The sequence below is a fragment of the Mastigoproctus giganteus genome, chromosome 2 (assembly GCF_048544385.1).
Source record: "Mastigoproctus giganteus isolate SK-2022 chromosome 2, ASM4854438v1, whole genome shotgun sequence".
NCBI lineage: Eukaryota > Metazoa > Arthropoda > Arachnida > Uropygi > Thelyphonidae > Mastigoproctus > Mastigoproctus giganteus.
In genome coordinates this window covers 143,777,476-143,802,210 of record NC_143576.1, presented here as the reverse complement: position 1 = coordinate 143,802,210, position 24,735 = coordinate 143,777,476, and the positions used below count along the sequence as shown (strand labels likewise).

The following is a 24,735-nucleotide window of genomic DNA, read 5'->3' as shown; positions in this document are numbered from 1 at the left end:
TTGTGGAAGTTGATAGGTTAAATAAATTTAAGGAGGAACTGGACAGGCATTTGGAGGGAATGGTGTGATTTTTTTATTTTTTTATTTATTTTTTTTATTATTTTTTTTTTGTTGGCTGATGCTGCATAAGCTCCTACACTTGCTTTCTTGCATCATGTGCCACTACTACTACTACTACTACTACTACTACTACTACTACTACCTCAAGTTTTTTGGTCATATAATAAGAAGGGAAAACTTTCTGTTGAAAAATATAATGGAAGGAAAAATCGACGGGAAGAGGTGCAACTAGGTAGTAGGATGCGATCAGTGAACTCCAGGGGCTCACATCTGGTGAGTATGGGCTTGGCACACCCAGGGTCCTGAGCTGGATATCATCATTCTTCTCTTTCTTGGTGATTTCCTTTTGACTCTCTCTCTCTCTCTCTCTCTCTCTCTCTCTCTCTCTCTCTCTCTCTCTCTCTCTCTCTCTTAGGGTAACTCGGGAATTTTTTTTTTTTTTTTTTTTTTGCTGGTGCAGCATAAGCCTCAGGCTTCCTTGCACCATATAGCTGATAATAATAATAATAATAATAATAACTTCTGGGTGTGACACTTTGCGATGCTGCTCGTATAGCACACGATCAATGCAGTTGGAGGAATTTGTTGGTGGCTACAACAGCTCCTCAGGGAACTATGTGAATGGAAGAAGAAGAAGAAGCACAAGCCTCAGGCTTCCTTGCACCATATGGCTAATAATAATGGTATTTATTTATTTGTTTAATCCTGACAAAAACAAATACACATACAGTACTGTATGTGTATTTGTTATTTACTGAAAACTATGTAGGTACTTCGGCATGGTTATGTTATTAGTGCGCCACCTAGTGGAGTAATGCTGCAATAGTAAAAGCATGTTTTGAATTTGAATGATGGCAGTGAGGTTTGGTTGTAAGTTTTGTCAGATTGTAGTACCAACCGAATATGTCTTTTGTGTGCGTAGTAATGGGCTGAGGATCTGTGGATATTCTTTTACTAACAATAGTGCGTATTATCAGTGGTTTCGATTGTTTTTGCCTTTCGTTCAATTCAGATCCTTAAGTCGTAGTTGCGCCCGCACTTGTAATAAGAAGTCAAATTATGAGAAAAGTCAATGCCAAAAAGGCAACTATCCCAGTAGCGAAATTGAAATTCCAATTTCTAAATTAGGGAGTGGCCTTGGTGGTAATATAAGGCGGGACCGTTTGGAAATGAAAAAAGCACTTAAATATGAACAGGTACCAGACTCATTGCTTGATGGTTTACCTGTTGCAATAAAGTTGTTACTGAACGAAAATCCTTCAGAAGTGTTTAAATACTATCCAGACCTTGAGAAATATGCTCATGAGAAATCGGACTCAGACGTTGGTAAGCATGAAGAAGAATATTCACCTATACAATATCCGTATGCAGCAGATGGTAGTTTTTACCAGACACACACAAATGCAGAACAGAATGAAAATATAGCGACGAGTGAGCATAGTAAAATCAGTGGAGAAAAATATGCTCATTCGATTAAACAAGGTGCATATACAAAAAGCGATGAATATAACTCTCCAAGTCATGAAACTGAAAAATTAAAAGAAGAGCTATGGAATTCTAATTATGGAACACCGGATCCTTTAGTTCCAGTTAGTAATGTACCATGTGGTGGATGTGGTGCTTTACTTCATTGTAAAGACCAGTCAATTCCCGGCTACATCCCTAGTGAAAATTTTAGGCACATGAACACTATTGAACTGAAACAAAATGTATGTCAACGTTGTATGTTTTTACAAAATTTCAATATTGCACTGAATGTTAATGTCAGTCCAGAAGAATATCCAAGAATAATTTCAGAAATAAAACATAAATTTTCTTTAGCTGTTTTAATAGTTGATTTGATGGATTTTCCTTGCAGTGTTTGGCCAGGAATAATTGATATAATTGGTCCCACACGACCAATATTTGTAGTTGGCAATAAAGTGGATTTGCTTCCATGTGATAGTACTAGTTACTTGACTCGGGTGCTTTCATCATTGAAAAAATCTCTAAAAGATGTTGGTATAGATAAAGGAAATAATATAAAACATGTGTGCCTAGTCAGTGCAAGAACAGGTTATGGAGTAGAGCAACTGATTACAAAGCTACAGCATTTATGGGGAACCAAAGGTGAGTTGAGTATTGTTCAAGTAAAAGTTTTCATGGTTTTGAATAGTTTGTGTCTCATCTACATTACGTTTTGGATTTATTAAATAATCCATGGAATTCTAATGGTTTCAGTCTGCATGGCTAATGCAATATGGGTCAGAAAACTGCAATTTTCAGTATAACTCTTTTATACTTTTTATAGAAATATGAAAAATATAAAAGTTAAAATTCAGTGATAACAATATATATATATATCAATAACATAAATTATGAATTAGACTCAAGTTTATTGGTACACCTCTGGAGGAAGTGGCTTCTTTTGCTTGAATCCATCCCGAATTACTGATATAAACTAGCCTAGCCTTTTTTCACTAGCTAAAATTAGACTATTCAATGTCTTTGAATAATCATTGTTCAATGATTTTTGTTTATTAAATGAAAAAATGCAATGTAACTTACTCATTTTTGTTACTGATATTTATAGCATTTGTCAACTCCCAAAATTATTACTCATTAATTGAGCATTTGTTACTGTGTTGCATTGAAGCAGTGGGGTGAGAGGGGACATTAATCATTTCAAGATCATTGTTTGATTGACTGGCATTGGAAGTTTTAAGCGGGGAGACTAGTACTCTATAAATAAGATTTTGCTATCCTCTTGATTGTAGAAAAAGATAGACCTTGCCACCCATCCAAAATATGGCAACAATTCTTTTATATTACTGTTTTTGTTTTTTGTTAAATGTTATACAGTTTTATTAAATATTGATAGACATATGCCCCATGGCTAGCAGTTTGAAAAGTATAAAAATTAAAATTCAATTATAACAAAAAAAAAAAAAAATATATATATATATATATATATATATAAATAACATAGATTATGGGTTATATGGGTTTGAAAGTTAAACTCCAGTTTATGGGTTTGAAAGTTAAAGCAGCTTTAATCCTTTTGAATTTCATTCAGAATCTTTAGAATATTCTTCTAGACCTTTGTACCAAATATAATGTCAGTAGGTATATTAAAAAAAAAAGAAAAATAAACTGTTACATAAATTTAATCTCACAGCTACCCATCACATGGTGTGGTTTGGCACCATGTGATGGGTAGCTAATTAAGTCCAGTACAAAAGTTTTTAACTGTTTTCAATCATATGTCAATATGATTATTTGATAACATTGGCCAATACAAACATTTTTTTTTTCGGTTAGTCTTTACAATTTAGTATCCCTTGCAAGTAGCAGTGATTGACAGACTTCTTCAATATACAGTAACATTTTAATTAATATGTTTATTTCTCCCTCTCCACTGCTGTTTTAAAATCAGAACTTGTTTTCTGATCACCAATGACATTTCAAGCAAAGGCACAGTACTTTATTGCACTTAGGATCATGGATATGTTTTCATATGTTTCTTTCAAGCCAAGAGATTAACAGGAATGCATTTCCATTTTGCAGCAAAACTGTTTTTAAATTTAATTTTGAGGCAAGGCATCAATAAATATGTGCCATTCATTAGGATTATTAGCATTAGTAGAGGCATATGATGCAAGAAAGCAAGCTTATATAGAATCAACTAAAAAAATAAATAAACACCCTTCCCATATCACCCATCCATTCGCTCTAAATGCTTGTCTAGTTCTGCCTTGAAATTATTTAAGTTGTAGACCTCCACTGTGCAGTACTCAAGGTGTGACCTTGAGTACTGCATAGAAAAAGGGATCATTGCCTAAAAAAGGGGACAACCACCTCCTTATCCTTGCTAGCAAAATTATCAAGACATCATGTGAGCTACTCTTGCAACCTGTCTGCACTGCCCAGAAAACTTTATATCTTACTGCACAATTACCCCCAGGTCCTTTTCATTCTCCACTAACCTGAGTGTAGTACCACACAGTTGGTACTTTACTCTGGGGTTACTGTTGACCTTTGTGTCATCTGCAAACTTCATCAATATCATTGATAAATATACAAAACAACAATGGGCCCAACACCAAACCCTGGCGAACTCCACTAAAGTCACTAAGGCCCATGAAGAGCAGTGTTCATTGATTACCACTCTTTGTCTTTTCCCATACAACCATCCCCCTATACTGGAGCAGCCACCGCTACAGGGAGCATGTGTCTGTACCCAAATGCTTTAGATGTGCCCGCTTTGGCCACACAACACATACCTGTGCCCAAACCCAGCCTACATGTGGCCATTGGGCTGAACGAGGCCACGAATTTAAATCATGCCCAAAAAAGGACAAACCACCCACGTGTGCAAACTGCAAGTCACAAAAGCTGCAGGCGGATCACTCCATCAGGGACAATAAGTGCTCTATATACCAAAAAGCAAGGAGTACATACCAATTGAGACTCGATTATGGGTACACATCTCAGACCATATAATAACAACAGGGTACTATTTGCACAATTAAACGCCCAGAGGTCCAAGGCAGTTGCCGCTCAGCTGACCAGGACAGCAAACGAGGAAAACCTGGATATCCTGCTCATCCAGGAACCATATACACACAGTAAGAAGGTCAAGGGATATCCCCTGAAGTACAAAATCGTGCAAACTGATGATGAAACGCCAGGGGCGGCCATTCTAATCAGAAATCCAGACTACATAGTCACCAAAATCACAAATTACTGTCTCTCATGGGCTGTATGTGCCCACGTCATCACTGCACTGGGCGAATTTTATGCAGTATCGCTTTACTGTTAGCCAGGAGAAAATATCCTCCCAGCTATAACTTACCTGCAAAACTTTCTGGAGGAATTCCCGAACGCTAAAATTGTAGTGGGCGCTGATGCAAACTGCCGTTCGCCGGCGTGGTTTAGTGAAACCCCGGAGTGACGTGGCACGGTAAATTGACAACACCTGGAGGAGTATCTGGCAAACAGTTGCTATATGATCCTTAACAAACCAAACAACCTACCAACATTTTCAAACACGATGTGGGAGGCCACGATTGATGTTACTTTGGCTACCAGATCTCTAGCGGACCACATTGCATACTGGACTGTCAGAGAAGACTGGACCTCATCTGATCACCGAACAATTACCTTTCAACTAAACCGGAAACTAAAAAGACAAACGGTACATAGACAAATGCAACACAGATATGCTGTTGAGAAGGCAGACTGGCCTCTCTTCCAGGAGCCATTACGTACAGCTGCTCAAGCACTCGACACAGAAGGACTAGACCCAGATAGACACCAAGCTAAAATTGTCAAGCTTATCACAGATGCAGCAAACAATTCCATAAAGCGGAAAAAACCTACTCCGGGAGCTGTTCCCTGGTGGTCCCCAGAATTACAACAACTCAGACGTGTGGTAAACACCTGCCGAAAAAATTGCCAGGCGTAACTGGCCTGCAGGAGAGGTGGAAGCACTATGACAACAGTACCGAACGGCCAGGAATCAATATACAGCAAAGATCCGTGAACGAAAACAACACTCCTGGGAGCACCTAGTATCCACAGTTGGAAACTACAACCCCTGGGGAGTGGTCTACAGAGTGACCACAAATAAACTCCCCAGAGGCAAAGTCATCCCCACAACCAAGAAGCCACAAGGGGAGTACACCAAAACGTGACAGGAATCCATCAATAATATCCTAGATGCCATGTTCCAGAAACACCAGGATCCAACCACCCCAGAACAAACATCGCTCTGCCTAAGAAATAGTGTACCTACACAACAATCGAAGAGGAGCCCTTTACTAGGATCGAACTGGACATTGCAGCCGCCAAACTAAGAAACAGGAAATCACCAGATGCAGACTTATTAGAGCTGGAAATCGTAAAAAAGGCAGTTGAGACTATCCCAGAAAAAATACTAAATTTATTTAACCAGTGCCTAAAAGAAGGCTATTTCCCACACACCTGGAAAACGGCAACGCTTCGGCTCATTCTCAAAAATCCAACAAAGCAGCAGGATCTCCCAGGGCCCTACAGACCCATAGCCTTACTGTCCGTACTGAGCAAACTGATGGAACACCTTCTACGAAATCGGATAGAAACTCACTACTCAAACGCAGGCCTTCAATCCCGAAATCAGTTCGGGTTCAGAAAAGGACACTCCACCGTAGATGCATTGGAAAATATTGTTAACGCTGCAACCACAACCAACCGAAAGTACTTCCTCGTCATTGCAATAGATTTTGCTGGGGCGTTTGACTCTCTCTAGTGGCCAAGTGTCCTCGGCAGGCTCCGGGAGGCTAACCTGCCAGCAAATCTATACAAATGCATCAGTACATACTTCTCAGACAGATCAGTCACAGTCACTACTCCGTATTGCTCCGTATGACGGTTGATACACAGAGGATGCCCATAGGGTTCCGTTCTGGGCCCTCTTCTTTGGAATGTTGTCCTAGACGGCTTCCTAAATCTCAACCTTGGAAACGTCACATCCCAGGCTTACGCAGACGATCTTATTCTGATGCTTGCTGAGGACTCCAGAGCACAATTAGCGAACTCCGCAAATAGAGCAGTCACTATCCTGCAAGACTGGGCTGACAACAACAAACTCACAATTTCTCCAACCAAGACATGTTCAGTCCTACTCAGGGGGAACCTAGATATTAGGAGGCCTCCCCAAATCAAAGTCCAGGGGAAAACCGTCAAATTCGCAATGGAATTAAAACATTTGGGAGTCATGCTCGATAGGAATCTATCCTTCACACCACATCTGACATACATCAGGAATAAAATCAGAAACTATTCTGCACTCTTTGCAAGAGTCACCTGTAAGGACTGGGGCTTGAGGAAAAGGACCCTCGTCTTCTGTACGACAGTATTCCTGCCAGCCATTTCATATGCCTCCGGAGTGTGGTACCACAAAGCGACCACCGCGGTCAACAGGAGAAAACTCGAGACGATACAAAGATATACCCTGCTAACGATCTCCAGAGCCTGCAGGACGGTGAGTACCCACGCGCTGCAGGTCCTTATGGGTGCCCTCCCCCTGGACCTGGAGATCGTTCGTCGCGGAATCCTACACCACCTCAAAAGGAAAAACGTCCACCTGCCTGAACTATACGATTGACTTAGCCAATGACCCTAAAATGGAAAAGAAGCGACTCACACTGCATCTCCAACAGACCTGGCAAACCCGCTGGGAAAATTCAATCAAAGGTGAAATCACCTGGAAATTCGTGCCGACAATTCAGACGGTATATCCAAAATATCCCCACTGGCTGTCTCCAGGACTCCTGGTCACATACCTACTCACCGGACACGGTGTATTCAGACACAAGTTATCAGGCTTCCGACTCAGTGACACTCCTCTCTGCCACTGTGGCCAAACAGAAACATGGGAACACCTCATGTATCACTGTCACCTGTATCAAGATCTACGCTGCCGGCTCATCACTGAAATTCGATTCACACTGCAAAACCAGGAACACCTCATCCTAGAAGAAGAAGACAGCTACAAAGCGCTAACAAAATTTGCTCAGGGCCTCTTCAGCAGAAGACGGACCTTCCCCCAGCTGCAACCACTGCAATGAAGAGAATGCAAGTACCCATCAAAGCTGCCCATAATCTGAAAAACAATTCGACACCACTAAGGACCACCAGAACAAATCAAACCTGCAGGGATCCGACTTCATAACAGAAGGAACAAAATGAAATCGCAAATGCACATCCAAACTGACTGGACTAAATAACCTCGGATGGGATCCTAACCAATGAATGGCTACAAAATAAACTGGACTTTTGTAAACCTCGGACGGGAGAATGTCCCAGAAATGACATTCCACCGACTGAAGAAACTGCAGAGCCTCTCTGCACACTAGCCTTATTGGCGATCTGACCTGGCGCCCTTGCCTGGCCCACTTTTCTTCCCTTTCCCTGGCCGGGGGGGGGGGGACGGTCCCTCTGTCTCCTTCCCTCCTTGCCACCCACACTTTCTCTTCTGGTGGGGCATGGCACAACCTAGCACAATTCTAGCACAACCACCCCGCGATAACCTCTCAAATTTATTTATTTATTATTTTTTTTTTACTTAGTTATTTTTATTTTTTATTTTATTTATTTATATTATTTATTTATTTTTTATTTTTTAGGTCCTAGCCACTGAAATCTTAGGAAACTAGGTGGCAGGACCTGCCAGAGTACTTATTTAAAATATTGGTGTACCTGGTCTGCCTCCACGGGGCGAAGTGTGGGCAACGTCTGGCCTCAGCAGAGGCCTGGCGGCTAAATGGCCAGAAGAACAATGGTACACAACACTACTCATGTACAATATCCATACACTTTTAAATCTCTGGCCTTTACAGCGTACTGTATCACACGACAATGTAAACTACGCGGAGATGGGGGAAACCCCTGGTGCCGTTTGACCCCAAACGCACTTTACACTTTACTTATCCATTGTAGCAACTTTCCCTTAATGCCATACTGTTTCAATTTGTAAAGTAATTTTCCATTTGTAACAGTATCAAAAGCTTTCCTGCAATCCAAGTATATGATATCAAAATTATTTTTTTCATCCAGTTCCTTTGTGACCACATCATAGTATCCAATGAAATTTGTTAGACAAGACTTCCCCTTAACAAACTCATGCTGTGTCTGAACTATAACTGTAGTCTTGTCTAGATGATCCTGCAGTGCTTCTTTAACCAGTGAACAGAAGTGAAACTAACAGGTCTGTAATTACTCGTATCACCTTTGATCCCCCTTTGTGAATTGGGGACACATTTGCAGAGAACCTTCCCCAAGTCCAAGGACGCTTTCATAATTATGGCTAAGGGTTTGCTTGCTTCCTCCTTTAATATAACTGGATAGATCGAATCCATGCAGGTGCCTTTCTTATGTTCAACTTCAACAATTTCTCCTCTACTTTGCTCTCAGTTATTATGTTCAATGTCCAGTTTATTCAGAAGACCACTAAAATCTCTACAGAAATACATACTTCCATAATGAAATATTTTGAATGAAAACACTGCATTTTGAATGTACTGTAAGGTGTTCTGCTTTGCTCTTTAGATAAGCTAAAATCATGAACTAAGTCATTCAACTCTTCTTGCTTAATTAGTTGCTGTGCACTAATTTTCTTGTTGGTAGTCAATCTGTTGAAGTAGATGGTTCAGTAAAGTCTGCAATACAGGAATCCTCACTACTGTATGTTCCTTGCTGCTTCCTTTATTTTATGATTTTGTAGGATTCCGTATCTACTGGTCTTCCTTAAAAAATATCCCTGATATTTTTTGTCATGCAGAAATAGCAGTCATCAGTTTGGTTGTGAATTTTTTGTCACATCATAGGAACAGCAGAAGGCATGATTTTAATTTTACCTGTTAGCCACATCCTATGTGGTACAGGTAATGCAGCACATATGTGAGCCCAAGTATTTCTCTTATCAACACTCTTGGAACCAAATTACAAAGAATATGCATGCTATTAATAGTGTATATTTTCTTCCTCTTGAGTTTTTGTTTTCATTGCATCCCCACACACTTCCTTTACTTCTGCTTAAATATTTTAACAGTACGGTACGATGCAAAGAAAAACACAGAAGAATCAAATGGTAATGCAACAGCATGAATACATCTGTACATGAGTACATGTACAGATAACTGTACATATACTCACATTACAACTGTCTTTCCATTGCTAAATGAGAGGAGTGGGGCAGATATACAAGTTTGAATACGTTCACCTTCCCCAACGTTACTGCCATATATGAGTACATGCAAACATATTATTTGCAAGTAATACAACAGATTATTTTCATATCTACTTCCCTAAATTATGTATATCTTCCATAAACAAAAACCTGTATATGTAGAAATTATGAAGTGATGTTAAATTAAGAGTTATTTTTGAAATCTAGACAAAATTGAATGCAAACAGCTGATGTATTAGTGGAGGTAAAGATCTGGCCATTATAATTGAATGTACTTAAAATGTAACATAATGTGTACATTATCTAAAAAAAAAAATGACTATGTTTTTGTTTAAAGTTTCTATTTTAATAAAATGTACTTTCAAATTAATTGAAATTCAGGGGAATGATTCAGGGGAAAGAACAAAGGAGAAAAATGTTCATTTATATATTTATTTAAATTAGTGGGCAATCTGACAACATAATATATATTTATCAATTGATAACTATTTTCAAATATTGAGGTTTATAATTACTCACAGCAAAACACAGTCCTGATGATTATTGGTCAAACATGCGTACCATTTGGATTTAATAAAGTTAAACTAAGCAAATGCCTAAAGGTACTGAAGGGAGACATGCATGCTGGTATTTGTGGGACACCTGTTAGTAAAGCCACAGGCTTTCACAAATATCTAAAGCAGAGATGATCACCTAGTGTGATGCACTCTATTTCAGAAGTTCCAAACCTTTGGCTGTCTTTTTTTAAAACTTTTATTGGTCACTTTTTAGTTGTATTGAGCATGAAGGTGAAAATCATTATGAATTATTGAGGTTTTCCAATTAACAAAGTATTTTTTCTTGTTTTTTTTTTTTTTTTTTTTCCCATGATGAAATCGTTATTTTTGATCTCAAAATATTTTTAAATTCTAATTACACCAAATTTTGAGATATCAGTCTGAATTAACAAGAGTTTATTGTATTTTCATACTTTTGCTCTTAAGAAAATATTTTTCAAATTGATACATATACAGATTGACTTATTTCTGGATCAATCAGTTAATTGCCATCAACTGGTTGGACATACTTAGATAAAAGTCTGTAAGATAAAAGTAAATCATGCATCATCATTAAAAAATAGAAACTCGAGAATTTCTTTTAGATGGATAACTGATATATTAACTATAGATTATAGTTGTCTAAGTCAAAGAATTTTTGGATAGATAATTTTTTGTTTGTTCATTTGTTTTTATAGGAGATGTTTACCTGATTGGTTGTACTAATGTAGGGAAGTCAAGTCTATTTAACGTATTATTAGAATCTGACTTTTGTAAAGTGAAAGCTGTGGATTTAATACAGAGAGCAACAACTTCTGTATGGCCAGGTTTGTGTTTTTGCCCCTTACCTCTATAAAACTATATTTTGTAAAATTAAATAAAATGCAATTTTTTTTTATTATTCTAATTGTTTTATTATATTTTTTATGTGTTATGACTTCATTACAGACTAGTTTATATCTACCACAGGCTTCTGTTTCACCTGATAATTTATGTGCATCCCATGCATTTTTCTTCTCTGCCACAAATCTCATCAGTTAATCTGGCATCCATTTAGTTCTAAGCCTGGAATGATATTTTTTATTTGGTATGAAAAGCTGTAGCTTCTGTGATTACAGTATACCCCGAAGTTACGCGAAATTCGACTTAAGCGATTTTCGTGGGTCCAACGAAAATCGCTTAAGTCAAATTCGTGTAAGTCGGGGTACAACTTTGCATATAAATACATATAAATTTTGTTTAATTGGGACCAAGGACTAACAAAAACAGTAGTTTAGAAGAAAAATATTTAATAAAATTGCAGTTCTTTATACATATTAATACAAAATATGTATTAAAAAAATAAATGAGTTACGTAAAAAAGTTATTTCAATGTCGATGGCTTCATAAAATCTAACAAATTCGTGCCTTCTTTTTTTTCACGCAGAATTTCTTCGTAGCAAGCTAATAATTTTTTTATTCGTTGCTTTGTAGCTATAATGCATTCTTCGTTGGAGTCTTATGTTTTCTAAAATTTTTAAGCCCTTTTCAATTGAGCTGAGACCTGTCAAGCTTGCAGTTGTCATGTGCTTTTCTGGTGGAACTGGGTCTGAAGTGTCGGATACTTCAGTGATGTTTTGCTCATGCATCTCTATGAGCTCATTCATTGTCAGCTCCTGACTATGTGAATCCAACAGCTTGTTGACATCATCACCATTGACTTCCAAATCTAATTGCCTGGCAAGATTAACAACTTCTATCACATGAGCGACATGATCAGTTTCTGGCATTGTTTTCGTCTCGGTTTTGAAAAAAAATGGACAAAGTTACTTCCAGACACCATTCAATGTTTTATTGTGAATTTCATCCCAAGATTCTTCAATGATTCTTACGGCATCTAAAAGATTGAATTGTTTCCAAAAGTCTTTAACAGATATCTCACTATTTTGTCTCATAGCTTCATTCAGACGTGCAAACGAATGCCTCGTGTAGTAAGCCTTGAATGTTTTGATGATTCCCTGGTCCATTGGTTGAAGCAAGCTGGTTGTGTTTGGAGGCAAAAACACATCTTTCACACGTGGATCGAAATTAATTAGGGTGGCAGGAGGGTGACTGGGTGCATTGTCGATAAGGAGCATCACTTTAAATGGAATCTGTTTAAACTTGCAATAACGTTCAACTTCGGGTATGAAGTGGTGACCAAACCAGTCCTCAAAAATGGAAGCTGTCACCTAAGCTTTATGATTTAACTTCCAAGAACCGCGTAACTTCGAGTTCGCGTAAGTTGGGGTACCACTTAGAATGTTGGTAACATCATCGGATGGTCCCACCAACCCACCCACAAGTTCCAGTCAATATCTGGATATTTGAAACCCCCTATTATAAGACATTGATTTACTGGTTGTTTGTTATACTCATCACAGTCATTAGACATATAACACAGCCCTATTCTTTTTTTTTCTCCAGTACTTTTATCACACCAAACTGACTCAACACTGTACTGGCCACCTAATGTCAACTGGATGAATTTCTTTAGATTTAATATGCTTCTTAACTAAGAGTATAACACCCCCCCCGTCGGCGTCTCCGTAGGCAGGTGGACAGGAGTGGCAGTGCATAGCTCATGCTTCTTGATTAGACCGTGGTTCGAGCCCGTGAGCCACCAAATACGGAGGATGCGGAAAGGTCAGGGAATGACCACCGCATATCCCTGTAGCCACATGGCCTTAGTTGCTAATGCTCCTGAAAACCAAATAACAACAATAACAACTCCCCCCCCCCCCCGTCCTTTCTCTGTGGCTACCACATATTGGTCATTGTCCAATTGTGGTTATTGTGGTTCGTTTACATGGTTTATTGCCTAGATTTGTGAAACTTTTAGTATTCACAGAATCAGCTTTTTAAGAGGAATCACTGGTATAAGTTTTTGTGCCTAGTATGTTGGGTTTATTGCCTAGATTTGTGAAACTTTTGGTATTCACAGAATCAGCTTTTTAAGAGGAATCACTGGCATAAGTTTTTGTGTCTAGTATGTTGGGTTTAAGTCTTGATTTCTGTGTGTTAATAGCTGGCATCTTTTTCTATGGGTCAGGTCCATATGGCCACCATAGACAAGACAGGACATTAGTGAGAGTAGCCATCATACATCAGTGGTCACCATATCTTAAATCCTGCACATTTTGACTGGGGTTTGGGTTCCCCTTATGTAAGATGCTGAGTTCACTCCCACCATTTGTTTTTCTCTGTAGTGTATTTTTGTGAAGATATTATCCTGCCATGATTTCCTTTCCCCCATCTCCCTAAACATTATATAGATAATGTACATATTTGAATCTATTTATCTGGTCAAAACACTGTTTGCACCATGGTTTTCACCGACATTGAAAACCCTCCCAGACAAAAGTTGACCTGACCTCATAGAACAATTATCTCAGCTGACTTGACTTTCCACCACTTTCGGGTTCGAGCCCGTCACCACCAAATACAGAGGATGCGGAAAGGTCAAGGGAATGACCACCGCATATTCCAGGAGCAATATGGCCTTAGTTGCTAATGCTCCTAAAAACCAAATAACAAACAAACAAACAACCACCACTTTCCATTAGGTGATTCAAATTGTGCTATGTATGTAAAACAAAGCAAATGTGCAAAAGCAGAACCAGTTATGGATAATAGGCCCTTCTCAGTTACATGTCAAGAGTTAAAACTTATGCAAATAAATAGTGAGCAAGAACAGTTGCTGACCAGAAAAAGCTCAAGAATAATGCATTGATGTAATCACATTACAAGAGCCGTATTCACATATGGGCAACATCATTGGATACCCAAACTCATATATAATAATCGAAACCAACATAGGAATTTCCTGGGTAGCAGTTGCTATTAGAAATACAGAGGTCTCTGTAACTAAAATTACATTACATCCTTGTGCTCAGAAAGCAGGGCCTGTGTGTAGATAAGCACTGTCCTTGGTTCACTTCAACTCCTCTCTATTTACAGAGAAGGCATCTCCTATATAATAAACCTCATCCAAATTGCTCTTGGCACTCCTGAAAGGGGAGGGTAAGCTCCTAATAGCTGTGGATGCGAATTGTCACTTCATGCTGTGGCCCAGCACAACATCTGATCCTACTTGGCATCTGGAATGACGAAAAATTGGAAAACTTCATAATCACATTGAATCTTCAAGTTCTAAACCAGCCTGGAAATCATCCCACATTTGGCAATACCCTCTGGGAGAGTACCATTGATATAACTATAGTCACCCAATTCTCAAAATGGAAAGTTAACGACTCCTGGGCTTCTTTGGACCACTTCTTTCTCTCTTAGTCACTCTGTGGATTTGGTTCCTCCCATCCCCAGGGACATTGTGTGCTTCTGCACCAAAAAAGCCAACTGGAAATCACTTCTATCATGTCTTAGTCAGTAAGCTTCAAAAGGATTCGCCTTCCCAACTTCAAAACACACCTGAAGAGAGTGCTATTACAATTGCCAAGACCATCCGTGAAGCCTGCAGAATAGCCATCCCTTAAGCAAAAACCATTTAGAAATGCTGTTCCTTGGTGGAATGAAGAACTCGACAACCAAAGGAAATTGGTGTTTCAAGCCAGAAAAACAATTTCAAAGAGCCTATGCTACCATGCCACAATCAGAAATTGATGCTGCTCGAGAAAATTACAGGGCTCTTATGAACAGATACATGAACACCATTAGATGATGCAAAAAAGCATTCTGGCAGGAACTGGTCTCCACTGTGGGTAACAATGACACCTGGAGAGTGGTATACTATATTGTTATTAATAAGCTCCCCAGGGGAGAGGTCCTCACAGCCACGACTAAGCCAGATGCTATCCTAACACAATCCTGGAACGATTCCATCTCCAATTTACTTGACTCCCTGTTTCCCATGATGAGGAACCACTAAATGTCAAGAACTTATGACTAGAAAAGATGAGTATGCTACTGAGAGAATTGAGGAACCTTTCACATTTGAGGAGCTACAAGCCAACCTTCTAAGGACAAAGGAAAATAAAACTCCTGGAAAAGACCTTCTGGAAGTTGTTGTTATCAAGAAGTTTGTAGAAAAATTACCACATACTCTTCTGGCCACATTCAATAAATGTCTAGTTTACAGAATCTTTCCTGATATCTGGAAGGAGACCAGCATAAAACTTATCATTGTCTCGATAAGTCTGCAAAAAACCTGAGGTCCAACGGCCCGTCACCTTACTTCCTGTGCTTGCAAAATTTCTGGAATGACTTCTACAAACAGACTGGATTACCATTATACAACTTCAAATCTAGCCTCACCTGTACAATATGGTTTCAAAAAAGGATCTAGCACAAAGGCTGTGATCCAGTGCCTACTGAACACTGCCTAGTGTATTCTCCATGACCATTTTCCTATAACACGTTTGTGCATGCTGGGTTCCAAGAACTACTCACACCCGAGCAACAGCAAGTTCACATGGAGGTTTGTCAGAAGCTTCAGTGGATGGTTACTGAAGATGGTGAGGTTCTGCATAAGGTGATAATGGAGAATGTGGCATGGCTTCATCATTTCAACCCAGAGAATAAACAAAGCTCTGTTTGGAAGACCACATCATCATCAGCACCAAAAAAAAAAATAAATGTGGCTTCTGTAGGAAAGGTTATGGTTGTCTTTTTTTGACATTCAAGGAATGGTTTACCAGCATGTTGTGCCACATCGTATGACTGTTATGGCACCTTACTACAGAGCTTTCTGCACGCTTTGCTGGATCACATTCATTGCAAACAATCACAACTGCACGCCGGTGATGGATGCTGCATTACAAGGAAGCAAGACCTCACATTGCTCATCGAGTACTTAGCCAGCATTAATGTCAAATGTGTTCCTCATCTCTGCCCTACAGCCCTGACCCTGCACCCTGGAATTTTTTTTTTTATTTCCAAAGTTAAAAGAGCTGTCAGGAAAACATTTCCAATCATCAGAAGTTGTAAAGACATCAGAGATGATTCTCAAATGCATGTCAAAAAAGGCTTCCACCATGTTTTTGAAGAATGACAGAAACATTGGAGTAAGTGCATTTCATCAAATGGGGACTGCTTTGAAAAGGACTATCAAAATATGGATGATTAATAAAGGTATGTTGTGAAAATAAAAATGATGATCATTCTTTATTAAACAACCCTTGTAAAAGCTATTTCTTTATGTGATTATCCTCTATATATTAAATTAATTATGAATGATATATTAATTATTATCAGTGCTCTGGAGAAACACAAATCAAAAAAAAAAAAAAAAAAAAGCAGATGGTAAATTACCTGGTCACTCCCTGAATTATAAATACTTGACTTACAGCAATCACACATGCAAACAAGGCTCCATTTATTATCAATATTGAATAAAAAGCTAATTATGAAATTCTCTTCAGGTAACTTTAAATTTTGTACCATCTTAATGAAAGCCAGATATGATTATTCTTATTCATTTCCCTTCAATTCATTCCATAAAATAATTCTCTATATAGTTTATTGTCCATATTAAGAATCCGTCACACTATGCCTTTGTTGAAAATCATACCATTTCCTTGCAAGATACAGACCACAGTGATTGTAAAACAAAAGAACTGGCAGTCCATTCTAGCAGTTGCCAGGCTAACCTGTAAAATACTAGCTGCCAAATCATTAGCATTAGTAGAGGCATATGATGCAAGAAAGTAAGCTTATTCAGCGTCAGCCAAAAAAAAAACAAAAAAACACCACTCCCATTTCACCCCTCCGTTTGTTTGGAATACCTGTCCAGCTGAGCCTTAAATTTGTTTAGGCTATCAACTTTGTTCCACCAACCAACTACCCGTTGGCTAAAGGCAAATTTCCGCACATCTGGCCTACCTCTGTCTTTTCCTCAATTTGAATTTATGCCCTCTCAGGTGATTATTCTGAGCAAGAGGAAGAATCCCATCGGCATTGAGCATGCTCAAACCATTCAAGGCCCTATATACCTCTATCAGATCACCTCGCTGGTGCCTAGTCTCCAGACTGTAATTTCCAAAACTTAAGCCTTTCTTCGTAAGAGCAACCCTTTGTTCCATTCACTAATCTTGTTGCCCTTCTCTGTACTCGTTCCAGCAGTTCTACATCCTTCTTAAAATGAGGTCTCCAGACCTGTATACAGTACTCAAGGTGTGGCCTGACCATTGCCTTATACAAGGGAATAATCACCTCCCTATCCCTGCTAGAAAAATTCCTGTATATCATTGACAAGACACCATGAGCTACTCTTGAAGCTCATCTGCACCGCTCAGAGAACTTCATATCTGCCTGCACAATTACCCCCAGGTTCTTTTCATTCTCTCTACCACTGTTAGTGTAGTACCACAGAGTTGATACGTTGCTCTGGGGTTACTGTTTCCCATATGTAGTACTTTACATTTGTCAATGTTAAACTTCATTTGCCACCTCTCAGCCCATCTGCTCAACCTTTCCAGATCCTGTTGCAGCAGCATAGCATCAGTAGTGTCCTTAACAACCCTGCCAACCTTTGTATCGTCTGCAAACTTGGACATTAAGCTTGATATGCCATCATCAATATCATTTATAAAAACAGAAAACAACAACGGACCCAACACTGAACCCTGAGGAACTCCACTAATAACATTAGTCCACGTTGAGCAGTGTCCATTGATTACCACTCTCTGTCTTCTGCCACTCAACCATCCCTTTATCCATAGCAGCAATTTGCCTCCAGTGCCACACTGCTCCAATTTGTGCAGCAGTCTTCCATGTGCAACAGTATCAAAAGCCTTTCTAAGATCCAAATATATAATATCAAAGTTATTCCCTGCATCCAGTTCTTTTGTGACTACATCATAGTATCCAATCAAATTGGTCAGGCAAGACCTTGCCTTAACAAAACCATGCTGTTTCTGAGCTATAACTGAAGTCTTGTCTATATGATCCTGCAGTGCTTCATTAACCAGTGCCTCCATTAATTTTCCTGGAACAGAAGTTAAACTAACATGTCTATAATTACTTGTCAGCTTTTGATTCTCCTTTGTGAATTGGGGTTACATTTGCACATCTCCAGTCTGTGGGTACCTCCCCTGAGTCCAAAGAAGCTCTCATAATTATGGCTAGGGGTTTGCTTACTTCCTTTGCTGCCTCCTTTAATATAACTGGATAGATCCCATCCACCCCGGGTGCTTTTTTATGTTTATCCTCAACAATTTCTCTTCCACTTTCCTCTCAGTTATTACGAAATCATCTAGCTCACTGCCAATGTTTACTTCACCTACGACATTCCCCTTCCTGAATAACTCCTCATGTGTGAATGTAGATGCAAAATACTCATTTAGTTTGTTAGCCACCTGAGCAGGATCCTCAACTGTTAAATCATCAATATCCAGTGAACCAATCTGATTCATCCCTTTCCTACTTGAGTTTAAATTGGTAGAGAACTCTTTTTTGTGTTTCATTGCATCCTTTGCCAAGGATTTCTCATAATCTGCCTTTGCCTGCCTAATCTCCTTTGTCACTTGGTTACAGACCAACTTATATCTATCATAGGCTTCCACGTCACCCATTAATTTGTATATATCACATGCATATTTCTTCTCTGCCACATGTCTCATTAGTTCATCTGACATCCATTTAGGCCTGAACCTTGAACAATATTTCTTAGTTGGTATGTAAAGCCTGGTAGCTTCCAAGATTAGTTCTTTGAATGCTTCCCATTTTGAATTTGCTGTTGGTAACATCATCAGTTGGTCCCACTGTATAGAAGTCAGTTGCCATGGCAGTTGTGTTTGTTAAGCCATATTCTAAACAGATCTCCCAATGATGTAGGATGATTTGCAGATAATGGTATCATTTCTAATGTAAACATAAGTGACAAAACTGATCATTGAAATGCAATCCCACAACCTTTACTACGTTACACAATGTGTCCACTCAGATAAACTACTCTCTAACCAACCCTTTTACCTCTATTTGTGGGCTCATGTTTATGCATAAGCACAAATATTGTTTAATTAAATATTACCTCATAAATGAGGGGCTTAGAGAGGAACAGGCATTCTGTGTGCTATCAGACACTCAGTCTAAAGCACTGATGGATCCGATATCTTTCTATTTTTGAAGATCTAGGAGAATTCTGGTTGACCTGCCTCCCTAAAATCCACTCATGCACACCTTCTCGTTGGTAAGCCCTGTTACATCACTTTAGTGGCAGCAAACGTGTAGAGTGGTTCTCTTCAAGATGCCTGGTCAGTGTGAAGAGGAAAAGGCTGACTCCTACAGCAATTTATTAAATATGACAACACAACGAAACAAATGACCCTCAGTCCCCGGTGGCTTTCACTCTCCCCCTTACAGCAGCGAGAGGATCAGAGTAAAAGGAGAGGGTGCAAAGAATCTCTGGGTACAACCAGGCTGCCATGCACAGAAACTGAACTTGGCCTGTTACAACGTAAGATTGCTCATTGGTGAAGGTAAGTCATTTCTTTTTCCTGTTTCCCTGTTTCAGCCAAGCCAATGATATTCCAATTCACATTTTCTAATTCCTTTTCCACCTCTAATATCAGAAATGAATCACAAGTTTATAAAGTGGAAATCTGCTGTACACCAATGGAAACAGTGAAAAGAGTGAAGGCGGAGTTGGCTTTCTGGTCCATAAAGATATTAAAAACAACATTTTGGAATTCAAAAGTACATCACAAGGGTTTCAAGACTATTCCAAGACTCAGGATTTCTAAGAGGTACAGACTAAAGGTTATAATGATATATGAACCAATATCAAGCCATGATGATGAAGATGTCGAAGAAATGTACAACGAAATTATGTGACTTCTAGGCGTACAGAAACCTCGCTGCACCATCATTATTGGGGACTTCAATGCTAAGGTTGGAAAGAGACAAAACAGCACAGAAATAGAAATTTTGGAATTGGTGAAAGACTTGTGAAATTTGCAGAATTTAGAGGATTGTCAGTAATGGACACTTTTTTCAAGAAAAGGGTGAACAGAAAGTGGACATGGAAGAGCCCAAATGGATTACCAACCAATAAAATTGACTTCATCCTCACTAACAGAAGATTATTGTGAACAATGTTACTGTCCTGAAAAAGGTGAATTTGGAAGTTATCACAGAATGGCAAGATGCACACGACATAGATGTAAGAAAACAAAGGAAAAAACTGGCTCAAATAAATAATATGTAGATCTTTGAGATAACAGAAGAGGAGAAAAAGCAATATGTACTGGAACTTCGGAACAAGTTTGAGCTCCTGCAGAACTTTCAGGACCAAGATATTGACAAGGAATACAACAACTTTCTGAAATTGATAAGGCCTAAGAAACCTTATAGGTAAAAAGAAATCCAAAGAAGAAAAAATTAGTCAAGAAACACTTGTTATGATGAACCAAAGATGAAAAATGAAAAGCAAGACAGACACTGACAAGGGCAAAATTGTTTACTGAGTTATGCAAAGCTCTCTCTGAAAGAGATTCAGAGAGAACACAAGAAAAGTACAACAAGCATTAAGGGAAAACAAAGGACTTAAATTAGCAGTCACGAGCAGTAATACAAAAAGACAAATGATACTAAATCTGAAGAATAGTAATGGTATACTTATAAATAGTAGAGAAGGCATAATTCAAATAGCAGAAGACCACTATAAAATATTATATAAGGAGCAAGGGAATGATGCCAGCAGTGCGGAAGATGGATCACAAATTAGCCAACACATACAACATACCCAATATCCTTCCTGATGAGGTAGAATATGCATTGAAGAAAATGAAGAATCAAAAAGTTCCAGGTGGGTGTAGAGCTGTTAAAATTAGGAGGAAGAGAGACAACACAGAAACTGGCAAGACTTCACAAAATAAATTAGGAAAGGCATGATGCCTAAGGAGTGAACTAATGCAATCATAATTTTGCTGCATAAGAAAACAGATAAATCAGAAATTGAAAATTATAGACCAATTAGCTTGTTGTCCCACATCTAAAAGTTGTTCAAAAGGTCATTACTAATAGATTCGAAAAAGTACTTGATGAGAATCAACCAAAGGAGCAAGTTGGCTTTAGGACAGGATTCTCAACTATGGATCACCTTCACGTAATATCACAGCTAATGGAGAAAGCAAATGAATATAAAATGACATTATACCTAGCATTTGTGGATTATGAAAAGGAATTTGACCCCATACAGCATAAAGCAATGTTTTGGGCACTGGAAAGATAAATGGATGGAAGGCAAGAGAAGAATAAATTTTTGATGGATAGCATTCAGGAAATATAGTCGCATACTGAGGAGCAATATCCCAATTTTTCTGAAACCTAAAATAATGAACCAATGTATACTCCCCACCATGACTTATGGAAGTGAAACTTGGGAACTCACCAAAAGAATGGAAAAGAAGCTGAAAACTACACAGAGAAGAATGGAATGAATTATATTAGGAACCAGACTGTTGGATAAGAAGAGAAACATGTTAATTAGGCAGCAGATTCAAGTAAAGGACATGCTTATCAAAACTAAAGAACTGAAATGGACTTGGGCGGGACACATAGCTTGAAGACATGACAACAGATGGACTAAGAAAATAACAGAATGGTACCAAGAGGAGCTAAAGAAAAATCAGGAAGACAACAACAGAGATGGACAGATGACATTCAAGAGTTCGTGGGCAGTAAATGGATGGCCATTGCACAAAACAGAAGGAACTGTAAAGTTGCTGGAGAGGCTTTCATCCTGCAGTGGATTGAAAATGGCTGATGATGATGATGGTCCACTTAATTTATGAAAGTTGTCCATGGGATTTGACCAATAAAATAGCTTTGTTTTGCAGTAGGCTACAATCTGTGTAACAGTAATGGAAGATATCTATAACAACCTAATGTATATTATGTATGTTAAGTATGAGTGCTTATATAATTGTATTAAAAATAGTTATTAATATATTTGCATGTATAGCATAATATTTCTGCTTATCCATGGCCTCTGTCTCAGATATAAAAGTGGTGTCTTTATGAACAAAGGTTGGGGAACACTGCTCTAGATAATCTATAATTGGTTAGCTCTTCAAAGGTTGAATTTTTGTGATTCAATTTTGATTTTAATAAAATTTTTAAAAAGAATGGAATATGGCCCACTAACTACTCTTATTAAGTAATTCAGTACATTGCTGTAGCCTTCTGTTGGTCTGTTTTTTAATAAAACCATAAACTAGAGTGAAGCTTTTTATGTTTTAAATTGTTTGTTTTTAGGAACAACGTTAAATCTTTTGAAGTTTCCGATGCTTTTTCCTAGTGGTTGGAAAATGTACCTAAGAAACAAACGACTTATAGAAGAACGAAAAATAAGCACTCAAGAGGAAGCGTTGCGAAAATCCCTCTATCAGGAAACTGGGCTTTCTGAATATGCGACACTTCAAGGTAAATTACAAAATATATATTTTATAAATATTTAAAATTTTTATAATGAGAAATTTTATAATGAGTTTGTTTATACGAGGTTAGAACTTTTAACTAAATGATAGCATTTTAGATTACCACTTTCAAAAGTGATTCAAAAAGAAGTACAGTAGACTCCTGAATTTCCGGGATAGATGGTAATAAAAAGTTCCCGGATAGTTGATTTCCCGGTTAATCCACAAATACAGTCAGTCCCCGACATTCTTAAGAGATACATTCCAGTACTTCTTACGTAAGTCGTGTTTTACGTAACTAACTCGGAAATGACTAATAAAATATTGCTACTATAACCCTGATATGCCAAAATTACAAAAACCACATAATATCCTCAGAAGAATGAAGAAAAGTAGTTATATATTTTTAATTAGTTCAATTAAAAACTTTATCTGGGGACAGCGGTGAAGTAGCCAGAGTGGCGCATAAGAAAAGAAAACATAAAAGGAAGGGAAAAAATGTGTTATTGTACTGTAAAAACTGATTTGTATTTCGTAGCCTTGGTTATTATAGTTAACTTCATTGGTGCCGATCACTTCACCGCTTCTTGTATTCTGTCTTTCTACTTTATTATTATGTTCACTGTTGCGACTGACAAATCTGAATTCTGCACGATACTTATTAACGTTTGGCCATTTTCATACATCCTTATTATTTTAATTTTCTGATCCAACTCGATCGCTTTCCTTTTCTTGGTAGATTTACTAGTAGCGCTGTCACTTATTCTCTTAGTTGACACCATGATAACAGTCAAAATTAAATTTTCTGAAAGGAACTTCACAGGGTTAAGGCAAAAACTCACTGTTATCACTCCACGCAAGCTCACATTTTACTAAAGCACATTTCCGGAGGTCACTGCCATAAAACAATAAAAATCACAATCTATTATAAATGGGTAGTAAACTCGATCTTATTGCATTTGCGATAATACCGATAGCTGAAATTCTGTGGGTTTTTACGTTATTTTGGTGAAATGTGTGTGTCCCCTTCACTGAAATCTTTAGTCATATAAAAAAAATATAAATAACGTAACATAAGTCCGAAGCTACATAAGTCGGGAACTTACTGTATCGAAAATTGTTCAGCAATCTACGTAAAAAGTATGGTGATAGATAAAAAACAAAAAAACTTACCATGCACTACTTGCGTGTCCAATACGCAAGTAGTGTGTATTGGACAAGCATTTATTTTTTACGATGTTGATTTTAAATCTAATAGCTTCCCTCTATTTTTTACAATGTTGCGTATGGTTTGGTCACCAACATTATAATGGTTCATTAGAGATTTAACGGATCCACTGTTTTCAAACTTCTGAATAATTCAAGTTTTTGTTTAATTGAAAGCACAACTTGCATTTGCCCATCGTTTTCACGATTTCTAAACAAAAAAAAAAAAAAAAAATTCCGACATCCCTGACATAAATAACGCAACAAAATTTGTCCTTTAGCGGTGTGACGGAATACAACAATCGACACGACACACTAAAAGAAACTAAGCATTTGGCCTCTTTTTATTTATTTATTTTTTGAGTTGGGGGTGTGAAGACAGCAGGGGTTGCAAGATAATAATTTCCCAATAACGGCTTATAACGCTGCTTCTTGTCTCTTACTTACGTCTTGCAATACATCTGTTTATACCTATTCTAGTTATTACTTGAATTTTATGATTTCTGGTTGATTTTTTTTTTTTTTTTTATTTATTTTTTTTATTTAGAGTCGAAGTGTCCCGGTTAATCTGATCCCAGTAAATCGAGAGTCTGCTGTATATACAGGTTCAAAAAATCCACAGAAACGAGAATACGCATTTATTAATATCAGCAATACAAAGAATCTCCAAAAATGTCCTATGTACACTAGAGGCCCTTGATATAAGCTTCACGAGTCAAACAGTAGAGTTCAGTTTGAAATTACATTTTTTTCCAGACTTTTCTGTATGTGTAATTAATGTCACTGCTTCAGTGATATACATTTCAGTTCAGTTCAGAAATGGTTATCTGCA

The 24,735-nt window shown here is 38.0% G+C and overlaps 1 protein-coding gene across 1 annotated transcript in view; it reads left to right on the top strand.

Moving 5' to 3' along the window:
* The first annotated feature begins 911 nt into the window (after positions 1-911).
* LOC150089629 (nitric oxide-associated protein 1) overlaps positions 912-24,735 on the top strand; it is a 67,138-nt gene continuing 43,314 nt past the window's right edge. The window contains exons 1-3 of the mRNA XM_090390057.1: positions 912-2,169; positions 11,004-11,132; positions 22,537-22,704. Of these exons, the coding sequence (XP_090246183.1) occupies positions 912-2,169; positions 11,004-11,132; positions 22,537-22,704 (1,555 nt within the window). The remainder of the gene's footprint in view (positions 2,170-11,003; positions 11,133-22,536; positions 22,705-24,735) is intronic.